At 40.1% G+C, this 18,968-nt stretch overlaps 1 protein-coding gene across 5 annotated transcripts in view; it reads right to left on the bottom strand.

Moving 5' to 3' along the window:
* ADAMDEC1 (ADAM-like, decysin 1) overlaps positions 1 to 18,968 on the bottom strand; it is a 125,337-nt gene that overhangs the window by 55,391 nt on the left and 50,978 nt on the right. For 4 of the 5 annotated variants that reach the window (XM_010808061.4, XM_005210280.5, XM_010808060.4 and 1 more), the window contains exons 14-18: positions 12,673 to 12,868; positions 10,412 to 10,514; positions 7,840 to 7,999; positions 6,619 to 6,699; positions 5,740 to 5,818 (exon numbers count right to left, since the gene is read on the bottom strand). In XM_010808061.4, coding sequence (XP_010806363.1) covers positions 5,740 to 5,818; positions 6,619 to 6,699; positions 7,840 to 7,999; positions 10,412 to 10,514; positions 12,673 to 12,868 — 619 coding nt within the window. Of the gene's footprint in view, positions 1 to 5,739; positions 5,819 to 6,618; positions 6,700 to 7,839; positions 8,000 to 10,411; positions 10,515 to 11,424; positions 11,494 to 12,672; positions 12,869 to 18,968 lie in introns of those variants that run through there. The other variant, XR_001500869.3, reaches the window with a different exon arrangement.

Genomic DNA, 18,968 nt, shown 5'->3' with positions numbered 1-18,968 from the left:
GTTCATAGTGATGCTTTCTAAGGCCCACTTGACTTCACATTCCAGGATGTCTGGCTCTAGGTCAGTGATCACACCATCGTGATTATCTGGGTCATGAAGCTCTTTTTTGTACAGTTCTTCCGTGTATTCTTGCCACCTCTTCTTAATATCTTCTGCTTCTGTTAGGTCCATACCATTTCTGTCCTTTATCGAGCCCATCTTTGCATGAAATATTTCCTTGGTATCTCTGATTTTCTTGAAGAGATCCCTAGTCTTTCCCATTCTGTTGTTTTCCTCTATTTCTTTGCACTGATTGCTGAGGAAGACTTTCTTATCTCTTCTTGCTATTCTTTGAAACTCTGCATTCAGATGCTTATATCTTTCCTTTTCTCCTTTGCTTTTCACTTCTCTTCTTTTCACAGCTATTTGTAAGGCCTCCCCAGACAGCCATTTTGCTTTTTTGCATTTCTTTTCCATGGGGATGGTCTTGATCCCTGTCTCCTGTACAATGTCACGAACCTCATTCCATAGTTCATCAGGCACTCACTCTTTCAGATCTAGTCCCTTAAATCTATTTCTCACTTCCACTGTATAATCATAAGGGATTTGATTTAGGTCATACTTGAATGGTCTAGTGGTTTCCCCTACTTTCTTCAATTTCAGTCTGAATTTGGCAATAAGGAGTTCATGATCTGAGCCACAGTCAGCTCCAGTCTTGTTTTTGCTGACTGTATAGAGCTTCTCCATCTTTGGCTGCAAAGAATATAATCAATCTGATTTTGGTGTTGACCATCTGGTGATGTCCATGTGTAGAGTCTTCTCTCATGTTGTTGGAAAAGGGTGTTTGCTATGACCAGTGCGTTCTCTTGGCAAAACTCTGTTAACCTTTGCCCTGCTTTATTCCGTATTCCAAGGCCAAATTTGCCTGTTACTCCAGGTGTTTCTTGACTTCCTACTTTTGCATTCCAGTCCCCTATAATGAAAAGGACATCTTTTTTTGGGTGTTAGTTTTAAAAGGTCTTGTAGGTCTTCATAGAACTGTTCAACTTCAGCTTCTTCAGCGTTACTGGTTGGAGCATAGACTTGGATTACTGTGATATTGAATGGTTTGCCTTGGAAACGAACACAGATCATTATGTTGTTTTTGAGATTGCATCCAAGTACTGCTTTTTGGACTCTTTTGTTGACCATGATGGCTACTGCATTTCTTCTAAGGGATTCCTGCCCACAGTAGTAGATATAATGGTCATCTGAGTTAAATTCACCCATTCCAGTCCATTTCAGTTCGCTGATTCCTAGAATGTCGACATTCACTCTTGCCATCTCCTGTTTGACCACTTCCAATTTGCCTTGATTCATGGACCTGACATTCCAGGTTCCTATGCAATATTGCTCTTTACAGCATCAGACCTTGCTTCTATTACCAGTCACATCCACAACTGGGTATTGTTTTTGCTTTGGCTCCATCCCTTCAGTCTTTCTGGAGTTATTTCTCCACTGATCTCCAGTAGCATATTGGACACTTACTGACCTGGGGAGTTCCCCTTTCAGTATTCCATCATTTTGTCTTTTCATACTATTCATGGGGTTCTCAAGACAAGAATACGAAGTGGTTTGCCGTCCCCTTCTCCAGTGGACCACATTCTGTCAGACTTCTCCACCATGACCCGCCTGTCTTGGGTGGCCCCACACAGCATGGCTTAGTTTCATTGAGTTAGACAAGGCTGTGGTCCGTGTGATTAGATTGACTAGTTTTCTGTGATTATGGTTTCAGTGTGTCTGCCCTCTGATGCCCTCTTGCAACACCTACCGCCTTACTTGGGTTTCTCTTACCATGGACATGGGGTATCTCTTCATGGCTCTAGCATATTTATAAGAGCTATTAAATATTTCCATGTTGGGTTTATGCAAGGAATGCAAAGTTAGATAAATGTTCAAGTATCAATCAATTTATTTTGCAATACCAACAGAGTAAAGAGTTAAAAATCTTAACCAATACATAAAAAGTACCTGATATGATTCTTAGCAAACTAGGAATAGAAGTGAATTTTCTTAGTCAGATGAAGAGGATCTAATATGAAAGAATACCTTTAGATAACAGGGCAAAATACTGAAAGTCTTTCCTAAGATAGGGAAAGAAATAAAGAGGCTTGCTATCTCTTGCTACTTCTGTTCAACATTGCACAAGGAAAAAAAGTACAAGAGGAAGTAGCAAAACTGTCATTTTTCTCAAACAGTATGACTGAATATGTAGAAAATTTAAAAGAATTTATAAGTTACTAAAATTATCAACAGGTTAGCAGAGGTGCTTCATATAAAACTAAATACACAAAAATTAGTTGAAGTTCTATATTCTCAGTTCAGTTCAGTGCAGTCGCTCAGTTGTGTCCAACTCTTCATGACCTCATGGGCTGCAGCCTACCAGGCTCCTCCATCCATGGGATTTTCCAGGTGAGAGTACTGGAGTGGGGTGCCATCACCTTCTCTGATGTACTCTGCATATAAGTTAAATAAGCAGGGTGACAATATACAGCCTTGACGTACTCCTTTTCCTATTTGGAACCAGTCTGTTGTTCCATGTCTAGTTCTAATTGTTGCTTCCTGACCTGCATATAGGTTTCTTAAGAGGCAGGTCAGGTGGCCTGGTATTCCCATCTCTTTCAGAATTTTCCACAGTTTATGGTGATCCACACAGTTAAAGGCTTTGGCATACTCAATAAAGCAGAAATAGATGTTCTTCTGGAACTCTCTTGCTTTTTTGATGATCCAGCAGATGTTGGCAATTTGATCTCTGGTTCCTCTGCCTTTCCTAAATCCAGCTTAAACAACTGGAAGTTCACGGTTCACTATTTATTGCTGAAGCCTGGCTTGGAGAATTTTGAGCATTACTTTACTAGCGTGTGAGATGAGTGCAATTGTGTGGTAGTTTCTTAAAAATCCAATTAATATATATTATATATAAAAATTCTATGGTGAAAATCATTGAATATTATTTGGCAAAATTAAAGAATGCTAAGTAAATGGATACTTATTTCATGTACTAGGTTTGGAATTCAATATTTTATATATGCTCATTCTTCCCCAAGTGAATCTATAGATACAGTTTAGACTAACTAAATTCCAACAGGAATTGTGTGTGTAACTTGAAAATCTGACTGTAAAAAATATGTGGAAGTACAAAAGCTAATAGCCGACACATTCTTGAAGAACAAAATTAAAGGACTGCCTCTAAGATAACAAACTTATTTTAAATATACAATAATAAAAGAATATTATACTGGCATGTGTGTGGTCAGTCATGTCAGACTCTTTGTGACCCCATGGACTGTAGCCTACCAGGCTCCTCTGTCCCTGGGATTCTCCAGGCAAGAATACTGGAGTGAGTTGTCATTTCCTCTTCCAGGAGGAGGAAATTTCCTCCCAATGCAGGGACTGAACCCGCATCTTCTGCAATGGCAGGAGGATTCTTTATCACTGAGTCACCTATGAAGGCCTTATACTGGCATATGGATAGTCAAATAGAATCCCCAGAAAAGTAGAAATATCCCAGAAAGACACACATGCAGACACATGTGCTTTATTGGAAAATTGGTACTATAAAGCATTAAGGAAGGGTGATCTATTACATGGGCTTCCCAGGTGGTGCTAGTGGTAAAGAACCCACTTGCCAGTTCAGGAGACACAAGAGACAAGGGATTGATTCCTGGGTCAGGAAGATCCTCTGGAGAAGGGCATGACAACCCACTCCAGTATTCTTTCCTGGAGAATCCCATGGACAGAGGAGCCTGGTGGGTTACAGTCCATGGGATCACAGAGAGATCACACTACTGAAATGATTTAGCACAGCACAGATCTATTACATAAATGATGGTGTGACAATTGAGTGTCTATCTGGGATAAAAGTGAAATTGAACACTTGTATCATAAACAAAATAATTCCAGATACACTATAGATTTAAATTTGAAAAAGCAATAAAATAATCCTTTTCAGAAGATCATATATACATTCATAACTTCAAGATAGAAAAAAATTCCTTAAAAAGGACACAAAAAGGAAAACCAATCATCAAGGAAATGATAAACAAATTGACTACATTACAATTAAAAGCTTCTTTAATCACATGACATCACAAAGAGTGAGAAAACACAATGAAGGGAGCTATTTGCAGCATGTATAACTGAAAAATAGCTTATATCGAGTATATTAAAATTAAACAAGTTAATAGGGGGTCGGGGAGATACCCAATAGAAAAATACACAAAATGGCATGAACAAATATTTCGTAAAAGAGAAAATACCAATGGCCAAAAAAATTAAGAAAAGATTCTATCATTATTACTAGCTATAAAAAGAATTTAAATGAAATTTTCAATGTGTTATCACTACTGACCCACAAGAGTTGCTAAAATATAACAATTCTATTTATGCCAAACCGCTTAAAGGTTATAAAGCAATAGGAAGGGGTCCTGAGGAAGAGCAGCTGTTTCTAAAAGTAAATGTAATGAAGAGCTCTGTCCTCAGGGCAGGGTATTCATCACCATGGCAACTGGAGGTGAGGCTCTCTACTCTGGCTGTTTCTACAGAGAAGGTCTGAGGTCTATAGGAAGATCTGCCTACTGACAGAGTTCTCAGGCAGATCTCCCATCAGGAGAGTTAAGGTCCAACAAGCATGCACACATGCCAAGAAAACCCCTGTGAGCTGATTCAAGTCAAAAAATTAAAAGACGCTTACTCCTTGGAAGGAAAGTTATGACCAACCTAGATAGCATATTCAAAAGCAGAGACATTACTTTGCCAACAAAGGTCCGTCTAGTCAAGGCTATGGTTTTTCCAGTGATCATGTATTTGTGTAAGAGTTGGACTGTGAAGAAAACTGAGTGCCGAAGAATTGAAGCTTTTGAACTGTGGTGTTGGAGAAGACTCTTGAGAGTCCCTTGGACTGCAAGGAGATCCAACCAGTCCATTCTGAAGGAGATCAGCCCTGGGTGTTCTTTAGAAGGACTGATGCTAAAGCTGAAACTCCAGTACTTTGGCCACCTCCAATGAGAGTTGACTCATTGGAAAAGACTCTGATGCTGGGAGGAATTGGGGGCAGGAGGAGAAGGGGATGACAGAGGATGAGATGGCTGGATGGCATCACCGACTCAATGGATGTGAGTCTGAGTGAACTCCAGGAGATGGTGATGGACAGGGAGGCCTGGCGTTCTGCGATTCATGGGATCACAAAGAGTCGGACATGACTGAGTGACTGAACTGAACTGAAGTGAACTGAATCCCACATTCAATGAAGGATCATATATCCTGAAGAAAAATAGCACCGTGCAATATAAGAGAAGAGAGAGTGAAAAAAAAAAAAGTTCAACTCAAAAGAAATAGAGGTAATCTGGAGAAGAGACTGAACCTGCAAAAATAATAAGTCATATTCTTAGAGAGTTTTATGAGGATATTAAACCTAGTATACATTCAGTCAAGGCTGTTAGGAAAATGGGACAATTGTAAAGCAAGAAAACTCAGAAAATTAGAATGAAATGACAAATATAAAATTTCAAGAATTTTTTTGGTAAAATATAAAAACATAAGGTGGGAAATATGATTTAAAAGTTGGATGAGAGACTTTGGAGATTAATATCATGAATTCATTACCTACAGAACAGGAATTACAAGAAGAAAGAGAAAAAGGCATGGAATCTAACATAATAGGAAATAAACGCTTGGAAGAGGTGAGCAATTTTCTCAAGTTAGGCATGTAATGTTACGTACTGAAGATCGTGGAAGAATCAGAGCAGTCAGGAGGGGCCCATCCTTCTTTACACTGACACTTGAGCTCATGGTCACACACCTAGAGGAGCAATGGTTCTGTTAGTTTTCTCACTGAACTAATGCTCAACACAAGGGCTTATTCATCCATAATTAAGTACATTTCAAAAAAAAAGAATAACCCCTGCTCTGCAGCCTTTCAACTACCTACATATTTTAAACATCAATAATAGGAATTTCATAATGCCATCTGCAGCAACATGGATGAAATTAGAGAAATGTCATCTTGAGTGAAGTAAGTCAGGCAGAGAAGGAGAAATATCATATGACATACTTATATGTGGAATCTAAAAGAATTGATAAAAATGAACTTAACAAAACAGAAAGAGACTCACAGACTTAGAGAATGAAATTATGGTCGTTGGGGGGGAAGGGATAGTTAGGGAATTTGGGATGGACATTTATACATTGCTATATTTAAAATGGATAACCAACAAAGACCTACTTACAGCATAGGAAACTCTGCTCAGTGTTATGCGGCAGGCTGGATGGGAGGGGAGTTTGGGGGAGAATGGATATGTGTGTGTGTGTGTGTGTGTTTGTGACCAAGTCCCTTTGATATTTGCCTGAAACTATCACAACATCATTTGTTTAATTGGCTATATGCCAATACAAAATAAAACGTTAAAAAAAAACACAGGAATTTCAGTAACAGGTTCTTTGAAGGAAGTTTTCATTGAATCAAAGTACTGAAGAGTTGGATAAACTTAATTGTTTTAATCATTCAACACTGAAACACTACATTAACATCACCCAAACTGTCTGACCTAAAATGACATAAGATTCAGCAAGCTTTGGGAAACACTGTCAAGACTTACTTACAGCGTGTCCTTTGCACTTAGAGGAGCAATTTGCTGATTTGTAAGTTCTTTCCATATCCACACATTCTGCATTAATGCAAACCTGAAAGTGATGTGAAAAAACAAAAAACTGATATGAATGTCCAAAGATATCACTTATGCAAACTGTTGACTCTTCAGGAGTTAATCTTTTATTTTTAGCGGCTCAGACAGTAAAGCGTCTGTCTACAATGTGGGAGACTCGGGTTCGATCCCTGGATTGGGAAGATTCCCTGGAGAAAGAAATGGCAATCCACTCCAGGACTCTTGCCTGGAAAATCCCATAGACAGAGGAGCCTGGCAGGCTACAGTCCATGGGGTCACAAAGAGTCAGACATGACTGAGTGACTTTCCTTCACTTCACTTCAATGCTATCAAGAGCTTCCCAGGTGGCTCAGTGGATAAAGAACCTGCCTGCAATGCAGGAGATGGAGGAGATGTGGGTTCAGTCCCTCGATCTGGAAGATCCCCTAGAGGAGGAAATGGCAACCCACTCCAGTATTCTTGCCTGGGAAATCCCATGGACAGAGGAGCCTGGCAGGCTGCAGTCCACAGGGTCACAAAGAATTGGAAAAGCCTGAAGCAACTAAGTATGCACGCACACATTGTTATTAAACTTGCTTTTTATTAGAGAAATCACAACACCCTTTTGAAAATAGGAAGATGGAATCTAGGTAATTTTTGTAATAAAATATTTAGGAAGTCCTCTCTAAAGAAAATTTCCTTACTTCATTCCTCATGGATTATTCCCTTAATCCACTTCTTTAGTTCAACTCTATAGACTGATAGGTAGCACTGAGCTAAGTAAGCATTGCACATGATACAAGGTACTCATTCCAAGCAAAAATCTATGGAAAACATGTTAATATCATATCATCTCTAAGATTAAAATAAAAATGTGTGTAAAAATAAGTAGTATTGTTATGATTATATTTATTATTATCACTGGCTATCATTTGCTGAGAACCTACCAATTTAGGGGCAATAAAACTTGCCCAAATTTAACACCCTAGTGCTAAGCACATAATAGGTACTTATTAAATAACACTGAAGGGAAGAACACAGTCATGTATACATGAATGGCATAAACATTACTTTGAAAATGGTGCTTCATGAAACACAGTGGGGCCCTGAGAAGAAAATAAACAAAACAAAAAAACAAACAGAAAGAACATTCTGAGTAAAAGCTGCAATTTCAACTCACCTTCTTATCTCCACATTTGGTTCCATTGATTACCATGCCAATTTCTTCACTGCTGTCTTCAGGATCAAATAGTCTACATGTCAGGATTGTGACTATTCGTCCTTTCCAGGGCAGATAATCTGAGCCACCATTACAGAACAACTTCCCACACGTGGCATCTCTGAGGAAAAGCCAAAATTTGCTGCAGTTGAAACACCAGGATCCAAACTGGAGTTTTATACAAATATAAATCACCTCCTGGACTATCCATATTTAACTAATGGTATTTTTCCCTAAGGCCAAGACTCCTAGTTCTCCATTATACCAGTTTTCCCCTTATTGTTAAGTAACAGAACCATCATATTCAATGCTTTTCAAGGCCAGGTGTTGCTAAAAAAACAAACAAACAACAACAACAAAACCCTTGTCTCCCAGATTCCCTAACTTTGGCCAGTAACCTAAATTCTGGCCAGTGGGAAGGATGCAGAACCCTAACTTCAGATTCTTGAATGTGGCCTTATGTGAGGGTATGTGTTGTTGCTGATGTTCAGTCACTAAGTTGTGTCTGCCTCTTCGGGACCCCATGGACTGCAGCACGCTAGGTTCCCCTCTCCTTCACTATCTCCCACATTTGCTCAAATTCATGTCCACTGAGTTGGGGATTCTATTCAACCATCTCACCCTCTGCTTCCCCTTTCCCTTTTGCCTTCCATCTTTCCCAGCATCAGGGTTTTTTCCAGTGAGTCAGTTCTTTGCATCAGGTGACCAAAGTATTGGAGCTTCAGCTTCAACATCAGTTCTTAACATCAAGGAGGGCACCTAGGAAGTCAGTTTCTGTCTTGTTTCAGCTAAGGTCATTTATTGCATGAATCGCAGCAGAATAATTCTCTTGACTATAGTTGCATCAGTATAAGGCTGAGCCTTGGATGACACTCTAAGGCATCATGTGGGTTCCTGAAAGAACCCCTGCAAATTCAGATGAAACTGCCAGGGGATCACTAAAGCCTTGCATTCACTAGCAAGGGGAAGAAAGTCAATGCCAACAATATTGGAATCAATTGCTTTTATGCAAAATTTAGAGGAAAGTTGTGAAAAAAGTCTTCTGAGAGTGTTAGAATCAGATTCTTCTGATTACTCTGGTGGCTTTTAGAAAAAATACCACTGAGGAGCAGAGAAAGGCATGCATTCTTTCCAGACTTGAGATGGTATTTTTCTTGAATCACTTAGGTAGGGCTTTAAGAAGAGGGCTCTATAAAGGTGAAAGTTGCTCAGTCATATCTGACTCCATGACCCCATGGACTGTATGTAGCCTGCCAATTTTCTCTATCCATGGAATTCTCCAGGCAAGAATACTGGAGTGGGTTGCCATTTCCTTCCCCAGGGGATCAACCCAGGTCTCCCGCATCACAGGCAGCCTTTTCATCCTCTGAGCCACCAAGGAAGCCCTGGGAAGGCTCTAGGACCCAGGGAATTTCAGGCTTATTTCTCACTACAAGCAAAAATTATTAACAAGTGATCAGAAAGCCAGACTGTGGGAAGAAATGACGTGCTTATGCCTTTGGTTGCAGAAATTATCCAGTATTCACATAAGCATTTATACAGGACAACGGTGTGTGTACACTTTACAGAGGAAAGATGGAATTATCCTAGCCTTTTTTCCCTATCACAACTTCTCATACTAAATATTGCTACCCACTCACCCTACTCCCACACACATATAGCCTTTTATTAATATATTCTCCCCTGATTTCCTATAAAGGAGAGCCCACAAGGCATGACCATCTTTGAGGTTCAGACTCCCCAAGAGATGATCTTCTGTCCAAAATAGTTTGGTAATAACTATCTTTGAGAAAAATTAGTGTTATTTCAACAGAAAAAAAACTTGGAGAAATGCTGATCTTTTTCATTCAGTGTCTTGTTACACATTAGTATGCACATGCAAAGTTTGGAACAGGTATTTCACCTATTATCATTTAATTTTTAAAAATCATCTTAGAACTGTAGAATCCAAGGGAAATATATAGAAAAATCTCAAGTTCATTGATTACAGAGTTTTATCTTTTCTTTTTTCAGACTATCAATTTTTTTATGGAAAACAAATTCTTTAGGTCAATTGTCAATCTTTTCCCTCACTGCATTTTTCTTTATGGAATGCCATGGCAAGTTAAAAAAAACAAAAAACAAAAAAAACTGTACCATCATTGTGTTGCTTATTCCTCTGAGAAGATAAGTATTTCTACCATAGAATCATCATGAAATGCAGTAGATGGAAAAGCATCTGAAGCATACTGGAGAATAAGTGTATACATTTCTAACGAGGCCCATTTACTCTGGTATGTTCCTTCTCAAACATTCATTCTATTTAACAACAGCTATACTTGGTGTCCTTTGAAGCATGCATTATGAGAAACTGAAAAATGGGAATCATTCCCTATTTACCTTTTTAACTCAGTGCCTAGCCTAAAATAAAGCAAGTAATAGTCACTCAATGAATGTTTATCAAATAAATGATGTCCAAATTACTTTCTCTTTAAATGAGATAAATCAGCATGTGTGAAAATGAGCAGGAAGTTCAAATAGCAAGGTCACTTACTTTGCTTTACAGGGAATGTGTGTGTTGTTCACTTTTCGACAGTATCCATAAGTTGACCCATCTTCATTTCGTCTAAAACATGACTTATCTGCAACCTGGGCTCCTGGGATCAAACAAGGTCAGTAAGGTCATAGATGGAAAGAAGAGAGGTAAGTAGTTCTGTGCTACAAAGGATTCATGAAACAGAAAGCCAGCATGAAGAACATGATTTTAGCATCATACCTCTTCTTGGAAATATAGTTTGCTTTGATATGATATCAAGAGAGATGTCTGGAGTTAAAAAAATCTTTTGGATGGCCTATTTTTGAATGAGGACTATCTAAATATTTGGAAACATCTGTAAGATTGAAGACTTAACTAGAAAAGCCATAGTTATCCTAGCAGCAGCCCACAGGCAGATACTGGAATGCTGTCCTGTTGGAGGGTACACATGTGACAGGTACACCCTATGCTTAGTCAGACGTCTACTCTGCCAGGAAGTAATGTGCATCACAAGTTTAATTTCTCATGCAGTCTTCATCAGATGGGCAATCAGTGGTTAACAGCTGTGTGATATGGTTAATTGCCTTAAACTTTCAATTTGTTCTGTGTAAAAATGATGACTGTATGATAGTATACCCTCATAATGTTATTTTGAGGATTATTTTTTTTTAAGTTTTTAGGATTATGTTTTTTTTAAAAAACAAACTTTATTTATTTAAATGTTTGACCATACCTGGAGTCATGTGGGATCTTAGTTCCCCTACCAAGGATTGAACCCACACCCTCTGCATTGGAAGACAGAGTCTTAACCATTGGACCACCAAGGAAGTCCACTATCAAGAAGATTAAATGAGTTAATCTATGTGAGCCACTGAGAAGAGTGCCTGGTCAGTAGAACATGGTGTATAAATATTACCCATTCTTATTATCATTCTCATTTTGTTAATAAAGGTACAGAGGGTGGTATTGGTTAAAGCCACAAAGAGAGATGAAAAATCAGACTTCAAATCAAGTTCTATTGAGTCAAATACCTCTATCCTTCTTTTTCTAATGCCTCTACTCCTTCTCTCTCCCCCATTTTGGAAATCAATAAGGAAGACCTGGAAAATATGAATCCAGCCTTTGAAAAAACAACAATATAGTTAAAAATAATAAAAAGCCAATGGAGTCTAGAACTAGCAGATACAAACGATTATAGGATGGGTAAGAAATAAGGTCCCATCGTATAGCTCAGGGAACTACATTCAATATCCTGTAATAAACCATAATGGAAAGAAATACAAAAAACTGTCACTGTTTGCAGATGACATGATGCTATACAGAAAATCTTAAAGATCCTACCATAAAACTACTGATTAATGAATTTGAGCTCATCAATGAATTTGAAAACTACTAGAGCTCATCATGGAGAAGGCAATGGCACCCCACTCCAGTACTCTTGCCTGGAAAATCCCATGGACGGAGGAGCCTGGTAGGCTGCAGTCCATGGAGTCGCTAGGAGTCAGACACGACTGAGCGACTTCATTTTCACTTTTCACTTTCATGCATTGGAGAAGGAAATGGCAAGCCACTCCAGTGTTCTTGCCTGGAGAATCCCAGGGACGGGGGAGCCTGGTGAGCTGCCGTCTCTGGAATCACACAGAGTCGGACATGACTGAAGCAACTTAGCAGCAGAGCTCATCAATGAATTTGGTAAAGTTGCAGGATTCAAAATTAATACACAGAAATCTTGCATACTTATACACTCACAGCAAAAGATCAGAACAAAAGATTAATCAATGGAACAGAATAGAAAGTCCAGAGATAAACTCACATGCCTATGGTCACCTAATCTGTGATCAAAGAGGTAAGAATATACAGTGGAGAAAAGACAGTCTCTTCAATAAGTAGTGCGGGGAAAACTGGACAGCTACATGCAAAAGAATGAAATTAGAATGCTTACTAACACCACACACAAAAATAAACTCAAAATGGATTAAAGACCTGAATGTAAGGCCAGATGCTATAAAACTCTTAAAGAAAAATACAGGCAGTTCACACTTTGACATAAATCACAAGATCTTTTTTGACCCACCTTCTAGGGTGATGAAAATAGAAACAAAATAGACAAATGAAACCTAATTAAACATAAAAGCTTCTGCACAGCAAAGGAAACCATAACGGAAGGACGAATGGGACAGAAGGCTACTTCAGCCATGATGAAACGCTCTCACTTGGAATGATATAGTTTTCCATGGAGAGAGGCAGACATGCCAGTGACACTGGGCTTGTCCTCGTACCTGGTCCCCAGAGGTCAGTGCACTGCTTCTCCAGGGTGGGGCACGTTCCCATCCGGCAGTAGCCCTTCCCATTCTGGCAAGGGAAGCCATTGATTTGGTATCGATCACTGGGGCAAAGAGTAGATTTGCCATCACACATTTCAGGCAGGTCACACTCATCTTTTGCTGGTCTGCACACCTCACCAGCCTTTTTTAACTGTAGGGAAATAAAACCGTAGACATGGACTTTTTCCACCTGACCTACCATAATATCTCAAATTGATGCAAATTATATTTTCCCTGTGGCCGTTAATTAGCAATGTGTACCTAGAGGCATTGTTCTATTTTTAGTTTACATTTGTATTGTGTAAGCCAAAACCATCTCCTATAATGTCACTTCTACTGACTTTGGCCAAGCCCTGAGTTGTTAAAGCAATCAATACTTCTGAATTTGTAGAGCAACTGCTACAAAAATAACAACGAAAAAATACTTTAGAACACCCAGCAATATTATAGATGCAAATAAGGAAGTTACCTCTCCCTTTGTTAAATGCATCTTTCACAAGATTTTCAAGGAGATTTAAATCTGCAGCTCCAGAAATTTACTGGTGAAGTGAATCTTTTGTAATAAGGAAGATAAGCTTCGAAGCCCAGATCAGCATGCTCTGAGATTTTCCCAGGCATCGAGTTTCCTAATCCTGAATTCCTTTTAGTGTAATTTTAGATATTTCTTTTTCACTCACATCTTCTTATGGAATGATTTATTAGGAGAGAGAAACAAACCAAAACATTCATTTGCTATGTTAATTCCATTAAAATCTATTACTGCAAATCTTGCTCTTATTTGCTCAGAGAAATGTTAGCCAAAGAAATCCTGCCATTCAGGCAGATATAAAGAAGCCTGTGTGGATACTGGAATCACCTCCTTCCTTAGCTGAAGCAACTAGATGTGTTCTCTCTCCAGTGTTCTTGCCTGAGAAATCCCACGGACAGAGAGGTCTTGCGGGCTACAGTCCATGGGGTCGCAAAGAGTCAGATATGACTCAGTGACCAAAGCACCACTACTTCACATCATCAAGAAACTTTTAATATCTTTACACTGGTGAGAGCATATAATCAAAATTTTCATCGGGGCCTATGAGACCCTGCAAAGCCCCTCTGCTCCAGTCAGACTAACTTTCTTATCAGATGTCACACAAACCATGTTTTACCTTCTGTTTATTCTTTCCTCATTTGGATTTTTTTTTTCTTTCTGTTTATATAAAATCTGCTCTACTTCACAAACTATTTGAAACCCTAATTCTTCCATGAAAACTCCTCTGATCCCTTCAATGTGGATCACTGCTCCTCTTTTCCACATGTAGTAGGAAAACAGCCCAGAATTTGGATATGAAAGACACATACTTTGGATATGAAAGATACATACTTGGCTCTGCCAGTGGTTAGATGTATACCCTTAGCAAATGAGTTTAATCTTAACTTTATAAGCCATTAGGAAAATTAAGTGAAAAAATATGTGGAAAGTAATATACCCAAAGGTTATATATCATTATAATATCTACCTGGCATTTAATCATGTACAGTATTTTCATCCATTTCAGGTATGTATGAATATATCCTCACCCTAAGGAAACAACAAATATTTTGAGGAAAAATACCACTTTTTGTGTGTGTGTGTGTGTGTGCGTGCAATGCAAGAGACACAGGAGTCACAGGTTTGATCCCTGGGTCAGGAAGATCCCCTGAAAGAGGAAAACGGCAACCCACTCCAGTATTTTTGCATGAAAAATCCTATGGACATGTTAGGTAGTTAGAATAGGAAAAAGGAGTCCAAAATGGTGGTGTCTAAAAGACAAATAAAGGGAAAAGCCCACAAAAATGGATCAAAAGAACACCCACGGACTGGAGTGAGAACTTCAGGTGAAAAATACCCACTTCTTGGCTAGCTCAATTTTCATAGGGCAGGCTCAGTGGGGAGGAAACAAATGTATAAAAGGAGGAAGCCAAGATGGATTAAGGCTTCTCCTTTGGGGTCAGCCCACTCTCATGCCTTGAGAGTGTACTATCCTTTGCTTGCCAAATAAAACTGAGCCGTAACTGAACTGTAACACTGGTCCGCCATTTCAAATCTTTGTTGCAGTGAGACAGAACCAAGAAAATTACACACTCCCCTGACACATCTGGTGCCGTGACCCAGATGTAACCTGGCTGAAACAACCTCAGCTCATCCCCAGCGAGGCAGAGACCAAGCACAGCAGAAGACCAACTTGGTGAAAGCTCACATGCTGGAAGCTGAACGCAAAGGAAACCCAGCACAGTGGAAATGACAAGAAGCCCAGTGTGCTGGAAACTGGGACAGAAAAAACAAACTTGGACAAAAGCTCACGAGGTTCAGTCTCAGATTCCAGAAGACCTCCAGTTTAGGTAGGAGGTCCTCACCCCTATGGCTGGATGGACATATGGCTAACAGAATCTTAATTCCTTTACAGTCTCTTGTTTCTTATTTCCTCAAACACCCTGTGAACAGATGAATGGCTATGGGTGCCATTGAGGGACTCCGGCAGGGACTACTCCCCAGTGTGTCCTGAAGGCTCCACTATCTGCTGTGCCCTAGTAGCTGTTGCCCAAGTGGGTGAGGGTTCTTCGGTCCTTAACCTCCTTTGTGCCTAGGATCAGGCCAATGAAAATTGTGGGCACAGGTCAGGCATTTAGCAGTTTTTCCAGCAAGTTATGAAAGGGGTTCCTTGGTATGTTTTTCCCACTGCTTTTTTCCCCTGTCCTTTAGCTCCTCTCTCCATCTATGCCTCTGTTTACAAAGTATTGTGCAGGTCATCATCTTTCCATTTCTGAAAGTTGTGTTTGAAACTGTTTACCTAAGATTGGGACTGAAACCTATGTGGCAGGACTTGAGCCCAGCCAAAACTCATGGTGCCTGGTTTCAGCACCTAATGAAGCTTAAGTACTTGATGTCTCATTGCAAAAAAGTTCAGTGAGAGACACAGCGATAAGTAAGAGGTAGATTTGTTTGAATTCACAGAGAAGCACAGTCCACAGAGTGTGTGCCATCACACAGGGTATATATGGTGGCCATGAAATGTGGTGTGGTTAGTTTTTATGGGTTGGGTGATTTCATATGCTAATGAGTGGGAGGATCATTCCAACATTTGGGGAAACACTCCTTGGTCTTTTGATAGTGCCTTAGAATAGTCATGGCGCCTCCAGATGTGTCATTTAACTTGCAGATTGAAGGCTTTTAGTTGAATTTGACTTGTCTGCATCTTGACCCATTTGATTTTAATTGGTTTATGTTATTCCCTTGGGCTATATCAGTCTTTCAAAAGTTGCACCCTGCCTGCTTCAGTCTTGTTTCATGCTCTTTTCATGAGCCCTGTCCAGGCCTCTGCAATCTTCTGGCAGGACAACCAGAAAATAGCTAGCCCTTGGGAGGGAAATACTGTATAATATCCAATCCCTCTAGAGATTCACACCTTCATCTTCCATGTTTCCCACAACAGATGCAACAACAGCACCTCTCAGTGAATCTGCTAGGGTGGGTGACAGGCCCACAATGCCTGCTAGAAGTTAATCTGTTGGTGGCATCTCTTTAAGGGAAACTGGGCTTCCAGGGACAATGTTTGCCACTTTGGGAGTTAACCCTGAAGATTGTTTGGGCCCAAACCCTTACCACCCTTCTCCTAAAGTACAAACATATCCCTGGATCAAATCTCCACTCTACTTCTATGAACATCTGATCTGTTGCCTGTTATTGCCTCTTATTATTGCCTCTTATCATTTTATCCTTAAGCCACTTACTAACTCCTACAACCTTAAACCTGCCCCTAGTGTAGGCAACATTGCTCCACCCAGCTTATTATTAAAATACTCTTAAAGCTCCTAACAGGACCAGATAACCTGCTCCTTTGTCATTAGATCAGATCAGTTGCTCAGTCATGTCCAACTGTTTGCGACTCCATGAATCACAGCACGCCAGGCCTCCCTGTCCATCACCAACTCCCAGAGTTCACCCAGACTCAGGTCCATCGAGTCAGTGATACCATCCAGCCATCTCATCCTCTGTCGTCCCCTTCTCCTCTTGCCCCCAATCCCTCCCAGCATCAGAGTCTTCTCCAATGAGTCAGCTCTTCCTATGAGGTGGCCAAAGTACTGGAGTTTCAGCTTTAGCACCATTCCTTCCAAAGAAATCCCAGGGCTGATCTCCTTCAGAATGGACTGGTTGGATCTCCTTGCAGTCCAAGGGACTCTCAAGAGTCTTCTCCAACACTGCAGTTCAAAAGCATCAATTCTTCGGCACTCAGCCTTCTTCACAGTCCAACTCTCACATCCATACATGACCACTGGAAAAACCATAGCCTTGACTAGACGGACCTTTGTTGGCAAAGTAATGTCTCTGCTTTAGAATATGCTATCTAGGTTGGTCATAACTTTCCTTCCAAGGAGTAAGCGGCTTTTAATTTCATGGCTACAGTCACCATCTGTAGTGATTTTGAAGCCCAGAAAAATAAAGTCTGACACTGTTTCCATTGTTTCCCCATCTATTTCCCATGAAGTGATGGGACCGGATGCCATGATCTTCGTTTTCTGAATGTTGAGCTTTAAGCCAACTTTTTCACTCTCCACTTTCACTTTCATCAAGAGGCTTTTGAGTTCCCCTTCACTTTCTGCCATAAGGGTGGTGTCATCTGCGTGTCTGAGGTTATTGATATTTCTCCCGGCAATCTTGATTCCAGCTTGTGTTTCTTCCAGTCCAGCGTTTCTCATGATGTACTCTGCATATAAGTTAAATAAGCAGGGTGACAATATACAGCCTTGATGCACTCCTTTTCCTATTTGGAACCAGTCTGTTGTTCCATGTCCAGTTTTAACTGTTGCTTCCTGACCTGCATACAGATTTTCAAGAGGCAGATCAGGTGGTCTGGTATTCCCATCTCTTTCAGAATTTTCCACAGTTGATTGTGATCCACACAGTCAAAGGCTTTAGCATAGTCAATAAAGCAGAAATAGATGTTTTTCTGGAACTCTCTTGCTTTTTTGATGATTCAGCAGATGTTGGCAATTTGATCTCTGGTTCCTCTGCCTTTTCTAAAACCAGCTTGAACATCAGGAAGTTCATGGTTCACATATTGCTGAAGCCTGGCTTGGAGAATTTTGAGCATTACTTTACTAGCGTGTGAGATGAGTGCAATTGTGCAGTAGCTTGAGCATTCTTTGGCATTGCCTTTCTTTGGGATTGGAATGAAAACTGACCTTTTCCAGTCCTGTGGCCACTGCTGAGTTTTCCAAATGTGCTGGCATATTGAGTGTAGCACTTTCACAGCATCATCTTCCAGGATTTGGAATAGCTCAACTGGAATTCTATCACCTGCACTAGCTTTGTTCGTAGTGATGCTTTCTAAGGCCCACTTGACTTCACATTCCAGGATGTCTGGCTCTAGGTCAGTGATCACACCATCGTGATTATCTGGGTTGTGAAGATCTTTTTTGTACAGTTCTTCTGTGTATTCTTGCCATCTCTTCTTAATATCTTCTGCTTCTGTTAGGTCCATACCATTTCTGTCCTTTATCAAGCCCATCTTTGCATGAAATGTTCCTTTGGTATCTCTGATTTTCTTGAAGAGATCCCTAGTCTTTCCCATTCTGTTGTTTTCCTCTATTTCTTTGCATTGATTGCTGAAGAAGTCGACATTCTAGGAATCAGCGAACTGAAAGGGACTGGAATGGGTGAATTTAACTCAGGTGACCATTATATCTACTACTGTGGGCAGGAATCCCTCAGAAGAAATGGAGTAGCCATCATGGTCAACAAAAGAGTCCGAAATGCAGTTCTTGGATGCAATCTCAAAAACGACAGAATGATCTCTGTTCGTTTCCAAGGCAAACCATTCAATATCACAGTAATCCAAATCTATGCCCCAACTAGTAACACTGAAGAAGCTGAAGTTGAACAGTTCTATGAAAACCTACAAGACCTTTTAGAACTAACACCCAAAAAAGATGTCCTTTTTTTATAGGGGACTGGAATGCAAAAGTAGGAAGTCAAGAAACACCTGGGGTAACAGGCAAATTTGGCCTTGGAATACGGAATGAAGCAGGGCAAAGACTGATAGAGTTTTGCCGAGAAAATGCACTGGTCATAACAAACACCCTCTTCCAACAACACAAGAGAAAACTCTATACATGGACATCACCAGATGGTCAACACCGAAATCAGATTGATTATATTCTTTGCAGCCAAAGATGGAGAAGCTCTATACAGTCAGCAAAAAGAAGACCAGGAGCTGACTGTGGCTCAGACCATG

The sequence above is a fragment of the Bos taurus genome, chromosome 8, assembly GCF_002263795.3.
Source record: "Bos taurus isolate L1 Dominette 01449 registration number 42190680 breed Hereford chromosome 8, ARS-UCD2.0, whole genome shotgun sequence".
Taxonomy (NCBI): Eukaryota; Metazoa; Chordata; class Mammalia; order Artiodactyla; family Bovidae; genus Bos; species Bos taurus.
The sequence above is the reverse complement of the archived record's forward strand: the minus strand, read 5'-3'. Positions and strand labels throughout refer to the sequence as shown.